Source organism: Neoarius graeffei, chromosome 1, assembly GCF_027579695.1.
Source record: "Neoarius graeffei isolate fNeoGra1 chromosome 1, fNeoGra1.pri, whole genome shotgun sequence".
NCBI classification, from domain to species: domain Eukaryota; kingdom Metazoa; phylum Chordata; class Actinopteri; order Siluriformes; family Ariidae; genus Neoarius; species Neoarius graeffei.
The window spans coordinates 61,164,776-61,179,687 of NC_083569.1; the positions used below are offsets into that span (position 1 = coordinate 61,164,776).

The 14,912-nt window shown below is 43.1% G+C and overlaps 1 protein-coding gene across 3 annotated transcripts in view; it reads right to left on the bottom strand.

Annotated features, from left to right (window-relative positions):
- mtm1 (myotubularin 1) overlaps positions 1-14,912 on the bottom strand; it is a 134,334-nt gene that overhangs the window by 89,338 nt on the left and 30,084 nt on the right. Inside the window, exons 1-2 of one of the 3 annotated variants that reach the window (XM_060935999.1) lie at positions 8,096-8,159; positions 7,830-7,921 (exon numbers count right to left, since the gene is read on the bottom strand). In XM_060935999.1, coding sequence (XP_060791982.1) covers positions 7,830-7,898 — 69 coding nt within the window. In that variant the 5' untranslated portion in view covers positions 7,899-7,921; positions 8,096-8,159. Of the gene's footprint in view, positions 1-7,829; positions 7,925-8,095; positions 8,160-14,912 lie in introns of those variants that run through there. The other 2 variants (XM_060935982.1, XM_060935990.1) reach the window with 2 other exon arrangements.

Sequence of the window (14,912 nt, forward strand, 5' to 3'; positions counted from 1 at the left end):
ATGTAGTGTATAATAATGCTGTTTTATTACCTGAACTACTGCCAGAACACCACTAACCAAACATTTAAATGAGTTCTGTTGCAGTTTAAAAATAATACTCCCTGCAGACTGCACTTACTGCACAAATGCCACAATCTTGAGTAGCACCTTTATACTTAGGCCTACTTCAAACTTTGGTTTCACTTCTTTCCTCTTCTCTTTCTGGCTCTTCTGTCCTCCTCTCATTTAGCTGTCGAAAATACGAATCTATAGGGCACTGAGCGCCATTCGCACCTCTTTTCAGCATAATTGAAACGTGGAGATGTATACCCACCACACAAGCCATAAACCACGATCTCGCCGCACATCGAAGCGTCATGTTACCAGTGCAGCAGCAAAGTGATTGAGGGCGTTTGTTGTGTTTGGGGATTTCCGGTCTGCCTGAGTGCATCATGGCAGCAAACCGACCCAAAACACTAATTTTCCTTCAAAATATGTCCCAAACATTGCAAGGACGTCATTTTTCGGTGAGTGTCCGAGCAAAAAAAAAAAGCATGTCTGCAAATTTAAAGCGTGTCGGCCCGACACATGCAAAAGTGCTCTGGGAAGAACAGTGTTTTTAGCAAGGGCGGCTGGTGCATATGGGCGATTGGGCGACGCACTGCCAAAACGAAGAAAAAAGTTTTTTAAAACAAACTTTCACCAGCGCTGCTCGAGGCCGTTTTAATCTGTCTCTGGGTATCATTGTCCAATCAGGGTGGTCTTGCTTCTAGAGTACCACCCCTTTTGGGGCGATTTCAGTCATGCTGAAAATCGCCCAAGAGTTCACTGATGGAGTCCCATGTTAATATATTTTTTTTCTCCTGACTGACACTTCAATGCAATCTCTATGGGTTCCGGGGGGGCTTGCCCTAACATGCTTTTGTCACTGCGAAGCGCGGCAAAGTTGCGTTCGATCCGCTCAGTTTCTGAGGTGAGATGGATGCGGAAAGCAATTCAGTGCGGTCCTTAAAAGAAGTTCCATTTAGTCAGCGATCAAATCGAGCTAAATTGGCAACAAAACAAGCTGGACCCCCCTCGACCAAATCTAAACATAAAACAAATTTCGACAAGGGGGGGAAATCATATACTCGAGGTTTTACTTCAACATGGTGCCAGCGCAAATCCTGGCGAGTTGGCTGCAAGGACGCCTCAGCGGTTTTCTGCTACCCCTGCTTACTTTTCCACCCTGGAGGTGGCTCCATGGACAACACTGCTTGGACGGTCACTGGAGTTTCGGACATGCGTCATTTGTCGGAGAAAATAAAAAAACGAGTCATCAAAGATTCACATGGGCAGCTGCCTGAAATTTTCGGCTTTTGGGAGAGTGAACATCGCTACACAACCGGATGAGGGCTACAGGCTAGCAGTTCACCGCCATAATGATGAGGTGAGCAAGAACAGGCACATATTAAACCAGCTCATCCAATGCGTGAAATTTTGTGGAGTGTTCGAGTTAGCTCTACGAGGCAAAGACGAAACTGAGGGCTCCAGTCACCGTGGTGTTTTTCTGGGTTTGGTTGACTTCGTGACTTTCACACACACAGTCACAGAACCCGTTCACTTTTGATGTTTTCAATGTGCATTTTTATATTTGCCACACTTCGCTCTGAGAGTTAGCACTTTGGTAATATCCTTGGTAAATACCAGTAATTGCAAGATCTAAATATCCACTCATCTATTTATTCAACTGCTATTGTTGTTAGCCAACTATTTACAATGTTTTGTTACAGTAAGTGCACTTTCCTGTTATCCTTAAGTTGCACAGTCTGTAAAATTCTTGCTGGTCATGGAGTTTGAAGTACAAAATCTATTTACAGAACATTCTGTAGAACAGTACTTTCAAGATTGGCAAATAAATATGTATTATTTTTTAAAAATATGGTTTCCTTTCTTATTTAGTTGTTGGACATATCTTTTATAAAGATATCCTTCACATCATACAATATTGAAATAATGTGAATCGTGATAATTGGAATTGGTCATTGTGGAGCCAAACTATTCTTCGATTGTGAATGTTGTTTGCAACTTTACACCACAGCCTATTGACCCTTTTCACGTGACGTCACGACAAACACGTCCGCCATTTTGGACATGTACTACCAGTAGTTTACCACAGCCAACATTGAGGAACGGCAGCAAAGAAAGTGTTTATTTTCAGCAAGACTTCCATCATGCCACTATATTGTTGTGCACCTGAATGTAGCAACCATCAACAAACAAGGCAAGGGTTATCATTTTATCGGATCCCGGTAGATGCTGACCGACGGAGAAGATGGATAGCGGCATACCAACGCTTGTGTAGTGACCACTTTGTTGGAGGTAAGACGAATAAAATTAGCCAGAAAAGGCATTATATTGCTGTTAACATTCCATTCTAGTTTACTGTAATTATGATCTGGCAGCTATTTACACCGGATCCAGTGTAAATAGCTGCCGGAGCCAACGTCCGAGGTTCCGGAGCGCGCTCCGGCAACCTCGGACGTTGGCTCCGTCAGCTATTTACACTGGATCCGGTGTAAATAGCTGCCAGATCATAATTACAGTAAACTATTAAATACAGTTTTTTGCATCTCGCTCCTTTTTCTTTTATGTTTGTCGCCTTCCTCGCATTCAAACCGATTCGAGCCGAAGTCCACTACATGTCCAAAATGGCGGTTGCGTTTACGAAGGTCACGTGACTGAAAAGGGTCTATTGAGGTATTTCACTCACGTGACCAAGTCATGTGATGCTGCCATTTTGGACGGCACGGCTTGAATCAGTTTGAATGCGAGGAAGGCGACAAACGAAAAACATAAAAGAAAAAGGAGCGAGATGCAGAAAACACCTTCACTATCCAGCGACGTAGGGCATTTACAGGGCGAGCAGAGGGAGAGGCATTTGCAAAAATTGAGGTTAGCAGGCTTAGAGAATGACATTTACCTGCTTCCACCAGGATTGTTCACTGACAGCTAAGATTTGTTCACATTTTCATTTACTTTCGGTCCTCAGGATAAACAAAATGTTATTAAATGTCATTGAAATAACTTCTTAGTCTGTTGAGACATGGCCCGTTATAAGTTTTTCCTTTACTGTATTTACTAGTTTACTGAGCGCGCTCCGGGGCTGGCTGGCCGGCTAGCTAGCGCTCCGGGGCTCGCTGGCTGGCCGGCTAGCTAGCGCTCCGGGGCTGGCTGGCTGGCCGGCTAGCTAGCGCTCCGGGGCTGGCTGGCTGGCCGGCTAGCTAGCGCTCCGGGGCTGGCTGGCTGGCCGGCTAGCTAGCGCTCCGGGGCTGGCTGGCTCAGTAAACTAGTAAATCCAGTAAAGGAAAAACTTGAGACTGAAAGGTTTTAACAGTCATCCAAATGACTGAACGTAAACATTGCTACAGTAACATACTAGCTACTGTTGTTGACATTAGCTAGCTTGCCGTCCAAAATGGCGGACACCGGGGCGTCACGTGACCCTGTGACGTCAGGTGAAATACCTCAATAGCTTAGGTAGCTACAGGGAAAAGATTTCTGTAATGTGCTGCCATCTAGTGGACAGAAGTGGCATAGAACTGTGATATGCAGAGAGAAAACAAAAGAGAGTCAATAATGTCTGGCTACCTATAATGTACCTGTTGAATGAGTCACCTTATGACATTATTGGATAATTTGCCCCTCCTGAGAAAATTTTCAGGACCCGCCACTGGTTTTTAGATCATTAAAATAAAAAAGTGTTCAATTTCTCTCACACAAAGAAAAAAAAAAAAAAATCTGTGCTTGAATATTGCAGAGTTCTGCTATATCAGGGCTCAAAATTCAGATATTTTTTCACCAGCCAGCCGGACTAGTTACCTTCCAAAGTAACTAGCCAAACAGAAAATCAACTGGCCAAAATTTGTTCATGTATGAATTTTACTTCTGTCAAAAATAACAAAAAAGAGTAGTTACCATTGGTCATGACTAATGTGCATTTATTTCAAGACCCGAGTATTTTGATACTTTTTTTTTTTGCACACTTTACAAACTGGCATTTGCTGTTCCACGTCCTCCTCGCGATATCCAAAAAAAACGCCAGATGACTGACCCCTTACTAGTTCTTTTAGGAACCAATTCGTCCGCTTCCATTTTTAATTTGTCGCTGAAATTGACAGAGCTTACACGGTAGCCTATGCAACACCAGCGATTGCACGAACTGAGTCAGCGCTGACTAGAAACCAGAAACCGAAACTAGAAAATCTTCCCGCAAGTTCCTTTCAGAACCTAGATGTCACCCGGGATTGGTTGGCGAGTGCATGACTTTTTTTTTTTTTTTACCCTTAGGCAGCCCTTCACGTTACTGCCTGAGGGACAGGGAGAAAACCACCAGAAAAGGTTTTAAACAAATGCAAGTCGGCAGATGACCATAAAATACTCGATAGTTACAATATAATAATTTTATGTATCTCACACAGAATTTTCAGAGATATATCAAGTATATTCGATATATCGCACAGCCCTAGTCTGAATCTTCGCTTCATATATATTTTTTATTTTCAACTAGCCAGCCGGGCTGCCTAGTGACAGGAATTACCCGCCAAATGACAAATTAAGTCGCCTCGGGCGACCGGACCACCGCGAATTTCGAGCCCTGTATATCGATATTGTGAAGGCTAATTTAGGGATAAATATAAATAATCGTGTTTAGTATAAATACGCAGGTGATTATAGGAACCCATGCACGCTAATTGGTCGAGAGATTCGGATTATTTCTCGATAATCACCTTGAGTGACTTGGCAAAATGGCGGCTGATCGCCTTTGTAAGTGAGGAAGAATTGCAAGTGATGAAAGAAAATGCTGTTCCGAAAAGCACTAAAGATGCTATGAAGTTTGGTCTAAAACTACTCAAAAGGTAAGGTGGGCTTGGGATTCATTTTATCCGTTTCAAAACAAAGGATTTTATGTGACTCGGCGTAGATAAGCGAAAAGTCTGCGTGCATTACATTTGCATACCACTTTTGAAGACTGAAATAAATGATTTTTTTTTAAAAATACAATTAAATTTTTTTTAAATAATCACCGGTGTATTCATACGAAAACAATTATCTGTCTCAAGCTCAGTGAATATCGGTGAACAATAACCTCAACTTCATCTCTTATTATTCACCCATATTCACCTCGCCTTCGGCGAATAACTGTTAAACATAACGTGCTTGCCGTTTTGGACACTTCATTAAGTGTAATGTAAAAGTAAACCTGCTGGAACGAGTGGTACATGGTAATGCACTTTTGCTTACAGCAGAAATCTGGATCCTATATAGCACAGGATGACAGTGAAGTGTAATATTTACAACCCCAATTCCAAAAAATTTGGGACAAAGTACAAATTGGAAATAAAAACGGAATGCAATAATTTACAAATCTCAAACTGATATTGTATTCACAATAGAACATAGACAACATATCAAATGTCAAAAGTGAGACATTTTGAAATTTCATGCCAAATATTGGCTCATTTGAAATTTCATGACAGCAACACATCTCAAAAAAGTTGGGACAGGGGCAATAAGAGGCTGGAAAAGTTAAAGGTACAAAAAAGGAACAGCTGGAGGACCAAATTGCAACTCATTAGGTCAATTGGCAATAGGTCATTAACATGACTGGGTATAAAAAGAGCATCTTGGAGTGGCAGCGGCTCTCAGAAGTAAAGATGGGAAGAGGATCACCAATCCCCCTAATTCTGCACCGACAAATAGTGGAGCAATATCAGAAAGGAGTTCGACAGTGTAAAATTGCAGAGAGTTTGAACATATCATCATCTACAGTGCATAATATCATCAAAAGATTCAGAGAATCTGGAAGAATCTCTGTGTGTAAGGGTCAAGGCCGGAAAACCATACTGGGTGCCCGTGATCTTTGGGCCCTTAGACGGCACTGCATCACATACAGGCATGCTTCTGTATTGGAAATCACAAAATGGGCTCAGGAATATTTCCAGAGAACATTATCTGTGAACACAATTCACTGTGCCATCTGCCGTTGCCAGCTAAAACTCTATAGTTCAAAGAAGAAGCCGTATCTAAACATGATCCAGAAGCGCAGATGTCTTCTCTGGGCCAAGACTCATTTAAAATGGACTGTGGCAAACTGGAAAACTGTTCTGTGGTCAGACGAATCAAAATTTGAAGTTCTTTATGGAAATCAGGGACGCCGTGTCATTCGGACTAAAGAGGAGAAGGACGACCCAAGTTGTTATCAGCGCTCAGTTCAGAAGCCTGCATCTCTGATGGTATGGGGTTGCATTAGTGCGTGTGGCATGGGCAGCTTACACATCTGGAAAGACACCATCAATGCTGAAAGGTATATCCAGGTTCTAGAGCAACATATGCTCCCATCCAGACGACGTCTCTTTCAGGGAAGACCTTGCATTTTCCAACATGACAATGCCAAACCACATACTGCATCAATTACAGCATCATGGCTGCGTAGAAGAAGGGTCCGGGTACTGAACTGGCCAGCCTGCAGTCCAGATCTTTCACCCATAGAAAACATTTGGCGCATCATAAAACGGAAGATACGACAAAAAAAGACCTAAGACAGTTGAGCAACTAGAATCCTACATTAGACAAGAATGGGTTAACATTCCTATCCCTAAACTTGAGCAACTTGTCTCCTCAGTCCCCAGATGTTTACAGACTGTTGTAAAGAGAAAAGGGGATGTCTCACAGTGGTAAACATGGCCTTGTCCCAACTTTTGAGATGTGTTGTCATGAAATTTAAAATCACCTAATTTTTCTCTTTAAATGATACATTTTCTCAGTTTAAACATTTGATATATCTATGTTCTATTCTGAATAAAATATGGAATTCTGAAACTTCCAAATCATTGCATTCCGTTTTTATTTACAATTTGTACTTTGTCCCAACTTTTTTGGAATCGGGGTTGTATTAACGCCACCAGAGAAAGTCTAGCCTACCTCGACCTAACAGAGCAAAGACGATGGTCATTGTTCACATCGTGTATGATCAATTTCACCTGCAGTATTGACATGTGCTTTGAAAAACAAGCCACAGAAATATGAAGTGGAGTCAAATAAAACTAAACCTCATCAGAAAGAAGGTGTGTGTATATATATATGAGTGATTCCACGCTTATGGGTACTGAAATGGGGACATGAACTTATTTTTAAAAATTCACCTAAAACCATTTATTTTTTTTTACCATCAGGTCACAAAACATGTAATCTTTAATGAATGCTATGTTAAAAGATAACTTTAATTTTCTGAGATGTAATAAAAACATATTTATATGCCAAAGTCAGAACGTAACAGAAGTGTTGTGGACATATATATTCTCAATTTTAACAATGTAGAATTACTTTCTGAAACATCGGAAGGTGATGTTTTAGCAAATATAATTAATAAACATGTGTAGTAGAATAAACATACACATTCTTTCAATAAGATTAACATGGTATATAGCTAGATTGTAATTCATTTGTAACAGACGCGAGATGGACAATCGTAACAGAAGTAATGTAACAGACATCATTTTGGAACTCATAGGCTTGACTTTGGCATGTAAATATGTTTTTATTACATCTCAGAAAATTAAAGTTATCTTTTAACATATCATTCATTAAAGATTACATGTTTTGTGACCTGATGGTAAAAAAAGAAATGGTTTTAGGTGAATGAGTTCATGTCCCCATTTCAGTACCCATAAGCGTGGAATCACTCATATATATATATATATATATATATATATATATATATATATATATATATATATATATATATATATATAAATAAATAAAAGTGTGGTTGAGAGAACATAGTGGCTGTAACAGTAGTATGCACTCACGTTTTGGCTGGGGCTGTTCTCCAGAGAACTGGAGATGTAACCTGGTATGGGAGCTGGAGCTGAGGCCATTGCTGGAACTACTGCTTCCACCACTACTGCAAAAAATCATAGAACAAGGCTGGAGGAATCTCAGACGGACAAATAAGAGGAGCCAAAATCCCAAGACAAGACATGGCGCATGATTCATAACTAAGCAAATATGTAATTAAGTAGGCCAAAGTATTATTGACTCAAATTTGTTAATGTTCTGTTTTGATGTCACACACATTTGTTGTCTTGCACTCAACCAAATATAGCCTATGATGAGACAGGGGTGGGGGCACGACGATAATGTGGCTTAGCCCATATCTGATATCCATGAGTCAGAGTTCGAGTCTGCACCAGACAGACAGAGGTGTTAGTTTTCACTTTATGCCATCCTAGTCTAAAAATATAAAACAGCATTAAATCATCCATTTAAAATAAATAAAAAACACACAAGACATCCCCTTTGGGAGGAAGGCTGCAAGTTCAAATCCTGACGACGTCACAGCCATCTGTGGTTCAGGGGCCTCTGGGTGGGAGGGAAGATTTACTCCCTTTCTCATCACAGAAACACTAGTCGATCACAGGCATCTGTGATCTCATGTATGCGGAAGAGGGCAGATAGCAAGTGAGTGACAAGGCATAAGCAACAGCTTGAAAAGATGCGGTTGGCTGGTTTCATATGTCTCCGTGAAGCACGTTAGCCTTCATACTCCCCGGCTCACAGCTATTATACGGGACAATTGGCTTGTGGGTGGGAATTGGCGGGCGATCAAATTTAAAAAAATCATCACGTCTAGACAGTAATCACAAACAGTGCTTGACTTCAGCTGTTCAAAACGGCAATCTGACATCACTGTTCCATATAAACAAAGTCTCATAACTGCTGGTCATTGATTAGGGACAAGAGTTACAGCTGGACAACAGCCATTTCGAAAATTGGGGGGGGGGGGGGGGGGTTTCCCTTCAGGCAGCAATCATCAAGGGATCTGTGGTTGGAGAAAACAATCAGCAACACAAAGCACAACCTGATAACTCCGCAGAAATGAGTTTTTCCAGCAACATTTTTTTTTCCACTTGTCCAAAGGGGTTTTTACCAGTTTTATCAAAAATCCCCACTGTATGATTCACAGTTCTGGCCCAATGAGACGGACATGACAGCAGGGTCCAGAGGTGTGAATTTGAGTCGAACCGTTGAGGTAAATGCGTCGGAGCAACGTTGTGGGTATGTGAGGTGAGGTGGTTAGTCCCCCTGTTCATACGGGGCTGTTCCAGTTTAATAGTTGTCTATTGCCCCTTTTCCACCAAAGCAGTTCCAGGGCTGATTCGGGGCCAGTGCTTAGTTTGGAACCGGGTTTTCTGTTTCCACTGAACAAAGAACTGGCTCTGGGGCCAGAAAAACCGGTTCCAGGCTAGCACCAACTCTCTGCTGGGCCAGAGGAAAGAACCACTTACGTCAGCGGGGGGGCGTTGTTGTTAAGACCAACAACAATAAGACCGCGAAAGATCGCCATTTTTAAGCGACGAGAAGCAGCAGCTGTACAAACGCAAAGTCATCCATCATTATTATTCTTGTTGTTGTTGCTGTTTCTTCCGTGTTGTTTTTGCTTCGATATTCGCGCCAAGGTTTATGCAAACGCAGCGACGTAACTGATGTATACAACGACGTAACTGACATATACAGCGACGTAATGACGTGTCTCCGCTTAGCACCGTGAGCTATGGAAAAGCGAACTGGTTCTCAGCTGGCTCGCAAGTTGAACGAGTTGTGAACCAGCACCAGCCCCGAACCAGCCCTGGAACTGATTTGGTGGAAAAGGGGTATATACGGTTTTCATAACACCCATGCTCCTTGCCCTTTAGGTGTAGGGAGACCGCTAGAGTCCTGACCTGTGGAATTTGCCCTCTTGTGTTGGGGACAGGCACTTAGCACATTCTGTACAGTCTTTGGTGGAAGTCTCTCCACTAGTGTTTAGGGTCCGGTCTTCTGGAAGTTTCCGTTCAAGTGTGCTGCTGGGTTTGAATGGTGTTTACTTAAAAATCTTTCACGTACTCTGCCAAGTAAGAAAAAAAACAACACCACCACCACCACAACAGAATGTGCTGTAATGGGAAAATAATTAATGACAGGAAGTTGTGATGTCAGAGGAGTGCCATTACCAGACCGAACTGGATTATTTACCTACAAACATGTCCCAAAGTGTTTTATTCCTCTTCCACCACAAACATTTGCAAACAATTACAATTCATCACTCTTTTTAACCATTTACACTCAGATTTAATAATGTGTGAACATCCATGAGACAAGGTACTTCCTGTTATTAGGGATGCACCGATACATCGGTCAAGGCTGATATTCCCTTTGCTGACTACCATCGACCTATTGGTAAATAAAACTGAATTCGCCGATGTTCTGGTCATTTGCGGTCGGACGGTCAGACTCGGACAGTAGTTACAGAACTGGCTGCACACGGCACAAGGCAAAAAGTGCCGAGCGCACCTGTGGCTTGTTTTCAAAGTGAGCGAAAAATGTTGGCTGTGTGGGAGTATTTCACCGTCTCGGAGACAAATCCGCGATGTGTGGTTTGTAAGACATGTTCGAGTGCAATTTCAAGAGGAGGTGCTAATTACATCTAAGAATTTTAACACATCAAATCTCATCAGCCACGAGGGAGAATACAACAATTACGTGAAAGCGGATTTAAAAAACACGGAGAGATGAACAAACCGCTACCAGCAGGACTCGGTCCTTGATTAGCACAGTATTTTTTTTTTGGGGGGGGAGCATTTGACAGCCCCAAAGCTAAAGAGATTACTAAAAAGGTGATGGAATTCATCACATTAGATGACCACCACTACTTTCTCCGTAGTGGAGGACACAGGATTTCGAGGCCTGATGGAGTATATGGAGCCCCGCTACACACTGCCCAGCCGCCGCCATTTCAGGGAGACAGATGTCGGCAAAACGTACAACGCTGTGGCCACATACATTCATGAACCACTGGCTTGTGACATCCCTGCCGTCAGTTTTACAACTGGAGTTTGGATGTTGGCCCAGTGAGCATGCTTAGCCTCACAGCACAGTGGGGTGACAAGGACTTTAAACCGATAAAAGTGGTGCTACACTCCCAGGAGTTGACAGGCTCCCACTCTGCACTCGTCATCTCAGAGGCATTTGAGAAAAATGTTTGAAATGTGGAAATCTAAAGTGCATGCTGTTGTGAGAGATAACACCAGAAATGTGGTGAAAGCTATGACGGATAGCGGCGTGGCTAGTTTTGGCTGCGTGGCTCACACCCTGCAGCTGGCCGTCCAGGATGGTGTTATGATCCAGTGCAGCATCTCAGATGTCGTGGCAATAAGCCGAAAGATAGCTGGTCACTTTAAAACACTCACTCCCGCCTGCAGGCGGTGCAGGTCCAGTTGGGGATGTAACCAAAAAGGCTACAGTAAAGGCCAATTTATGCTGACAACCCAGTCCTCGCAGACGGCGCCGCAGATAGCGTCTGCGTAGCCCCCCCCACCTTCGCAGATGCTCTGCGCGCACCTCCCAAAAATTGTGACCACCGCAGAAGCCTCGCAGACAGCGTCGCAGACAAGAGGGCTCCGATTGGTCCACTCTACATCCGCTGTACACGCACTTCCGCTTCCCTACTTTCCCGGTTTGGTTTGTTTTCACGACCGCCATTTTTAAAAACACGAGTGAAGATGGAGCAGCACGAAGAGCGGTTGATCGAGGAAGTACGTACATCTATACGACTCCAGTTCTAGTCATTATAAGTAACCGGAGGATAAACACTCCACTAACCACACCCACCAACTACTCCTAGCGATTTCGTGACTTCGCGCCCCCTTGTGTTGTGGCGGTGAATAACATCGCGCACGCCTATTACTCCCCGCTCAACGATAAATTACAACTGTCTGCGAAAAGCTATCTGCGAAAGCCTTGTCGCAAGAGCATGCAGAGGCCCCAAGATGTGGCCACTCGGTGGAATAGTACATTCGACATGATGCAGAGCCTTCTAGAACAAAAAGCATGCACTTGCTCCATATGCTGCAGACTATGACCTCCCCACAACCCTTACTGCACACCAGTGGGGATTAGTTGAAAAACTTTATCACTCTTCTCTCCCCGTGTGAACAACTGACAAGAGAAATAGTCAGCTCATCGGAGGCATCAGCTGCTGACGTGATCCCTCGGTGAGAGCCCCGAGACGTCTTTTGAGTAAGGAGACCGACACGGACCATAGTGTGAAAACAACAAAAATCACATTATTGGAGGATTATTAGATCGAGTCGGTCAAAGAGAGTTTGATCCAATTTTCTCCATTGCAACCTCACTAGACCCCAGATATAAGGACCGCTACTTTGATGGCGACTTTAAACAATGCGCACAAGCAACACTTGACACGCAATTTATGGATCGGCCTGCTGCCAGGGTTGGAGATGGTAGAGAGAGCAAGAGCAGGGATGAGAGTGGGTGGTCACCAAAAAAGCAGAAAACAAGATGGCGCCCGAAGCCGGGGGTCTGGGAGGGATACCCCCCAGGGAAATTTTGAAAAATAAGGCCTTACAAACCACTTTTCCTGCAATCTGAGCTGTAGTAGATAAAAAACCTGTTGTATTTTTTATACATTTACATGAAAATATATGTTTCAAATCAATAGGAGTATTGTTTGAATTCAAAATAAAAATCACATTCTACATTCAAGGGTATGGTTATAATTTATGATCAACAAAAATGACAAACTAAATTCACATTAAACGTAAGTTTTATTAATTATCAAAATGTTTATATATTAAATAAAATTTCTTAGGGAGAAAAGGTCAGTCACCCTATGTCCTCATTAGTTGCATATGATTTCAAAAAGTCTTTTGAAATATTTAAGTTTTCAAAACTGTCAGCATTAATTCAGATTTACTGACTATCATATACACGTTCAATTTATTAAATCAAACGAATGCTAAGTTTATGGGATAATGTCTGTGTACACTTTATACAATTATTTATAGTTCACAGTCACTTCTCATTTTCATTTAATCATTTCGACTTCTTCAGCCTTTTGGCCAAAGACAAAAGCTTGGCAGTCCTCTCTCTGTTTTTTATACCAGCATCGATTTCACGTACCTTCGCTTCGTCTCGCTTGTCAATTGTATTCGGCATTTTGAGTAAAAAAGCCGATACGAAAGAGAAACGTATTTTTGAAGCGCAGCGACGATGAACATGTGCAAGTTTCGATAAAATAGAACAGATGCGGGTACTCTTGTAAGAACTGTTATGATTGGCTTTTGTTCTCTCTCACACTCTTGTAAGAACTGTTATGATTGGCTATCATGCTCTCGCCAGCGATGTTTTGGCCAATTACATTGTAGATAACACGTATTCTACTGCGAGACTGATGGCATATTCACACCTACGTTGTTTGGTCCGGACCAAACGAACCAAATTTCCCTTGGTCCGGACCTTTTGGGTTGGTCTGAATACAAACCACCGAACTCTGGTCCGGACCAAACAAGCGGACCAAGACCAAGCTGCAAGGTCGGACTCGGTCTGGACCAAAGGAACCCTGGTGCAGATCTTTTGGAGGTGTGAAAGCAGACCGGACCTAATCCGACAGTTTTGCTTTTTTGTACCTCGGGAGCTTCCGTCGTTTGTCGAGCATTATGGGAAACAGAGTCTTGACACTCCACCGCAAAGTGCAAACACTGTTTCGGCTGTCAAGGGAACCTTACAACAGTCGTTCAGTCATTCAGACCAGTGGTAGGCTAGACTACAGAGTACAAAAAATGAGTAGGGGGCAAACGTGGGCCGAGGAAGAAACGCGCACCCTTGTGGATATATGGGCAGATGTCCACATATCTGAGCTTTTAGAGAGAACACACAAAAATGCCGACGTGTTTGCTGTATTCAGTGAGAAAATGAAGGAGAAGGGGTTCACGCGCTCCCCAGAACAATGTCGGCTAAAAGTGAAGAAACGCCGTCAGACCTACATTAAAATCAGGGACGTTCTTTCAAAAAGTGGCAGTACTAGCGACGCAAAAAAGAAATTCATCTATTGCGTGAAGAGCCAGAACTGTCACAACATGATGTGCGCTCATCAGCGCATCCTCCGTAGCCGCCTTGCCCTTTGTCGTCGTCGTTGATAAATTACTTGTACAACAGCATAGTAATCGCACAGTTGTGAAAACAGTAAAAACTGGAAAAAACGTATAGCTTTGATGACATTAAAAAGAATAACAGCACGGAAAGCCTCCATGACTACTTTTGAACTTAACGCTTTGTGCGCGTGTCGTCTCTGACCAATAGCTGAACGACCTCAGGGCGCGTGGCTTTGTTGACAGATTTTGGTCCGCTTACTAAAATGTACAGTGTGAAAGCGAACCGCACCAAAATCTCATCTCATCTCATCTCATTATCTCTAGCCGCTTTATCCTTCTACAGGGTCGCAGGCAAGCTGGAGCCTATCCCAGCTGACTACGGGCGAAAGGCGGGGTACACCCTGGACAAGTCGCCAGGTCATCACAGGGCTGACACATAGACACAGACAACTATTCACACTCACATTCACACCTACGGTCAATTTAGAGTCACCAGTTAACCTAACCTGCATGTCTTTGGACTGTGGGGGAAACCGGAGCACCCGGAGGAAACCCACGCGGACACGGGGAGAACATGCAAACTCCACACAGAAGGGCCCTCGCCGGCCCCGGGGCTCGAACCCAGGACCTTCTTGCTGTGAGGCGACAGCGCTAACCACTACACCACCGTGCCGCCCACCGCACCAAAATGAAAAAATAAAAAAAACATTTGGTTCGGACCAAAGCAAGTGAACTATCGAACTATCCTGGTCTGAATACACCCTTAGCGAGACTAAAGATGGCGAAAATGTAAACATGTAACATCGTCATACACTTGAGTATCACGAAGGAACATACCCCAACCCCCCTCAATGAAAAAAAAATCTCAACGGATTTGGCATAATATCGATTTTTGCTCAGAAAAAGCGGAAATCTGCCAAAAAGCAGAAAACTCATCCCTGCAAGAGGGCACGCACAGAC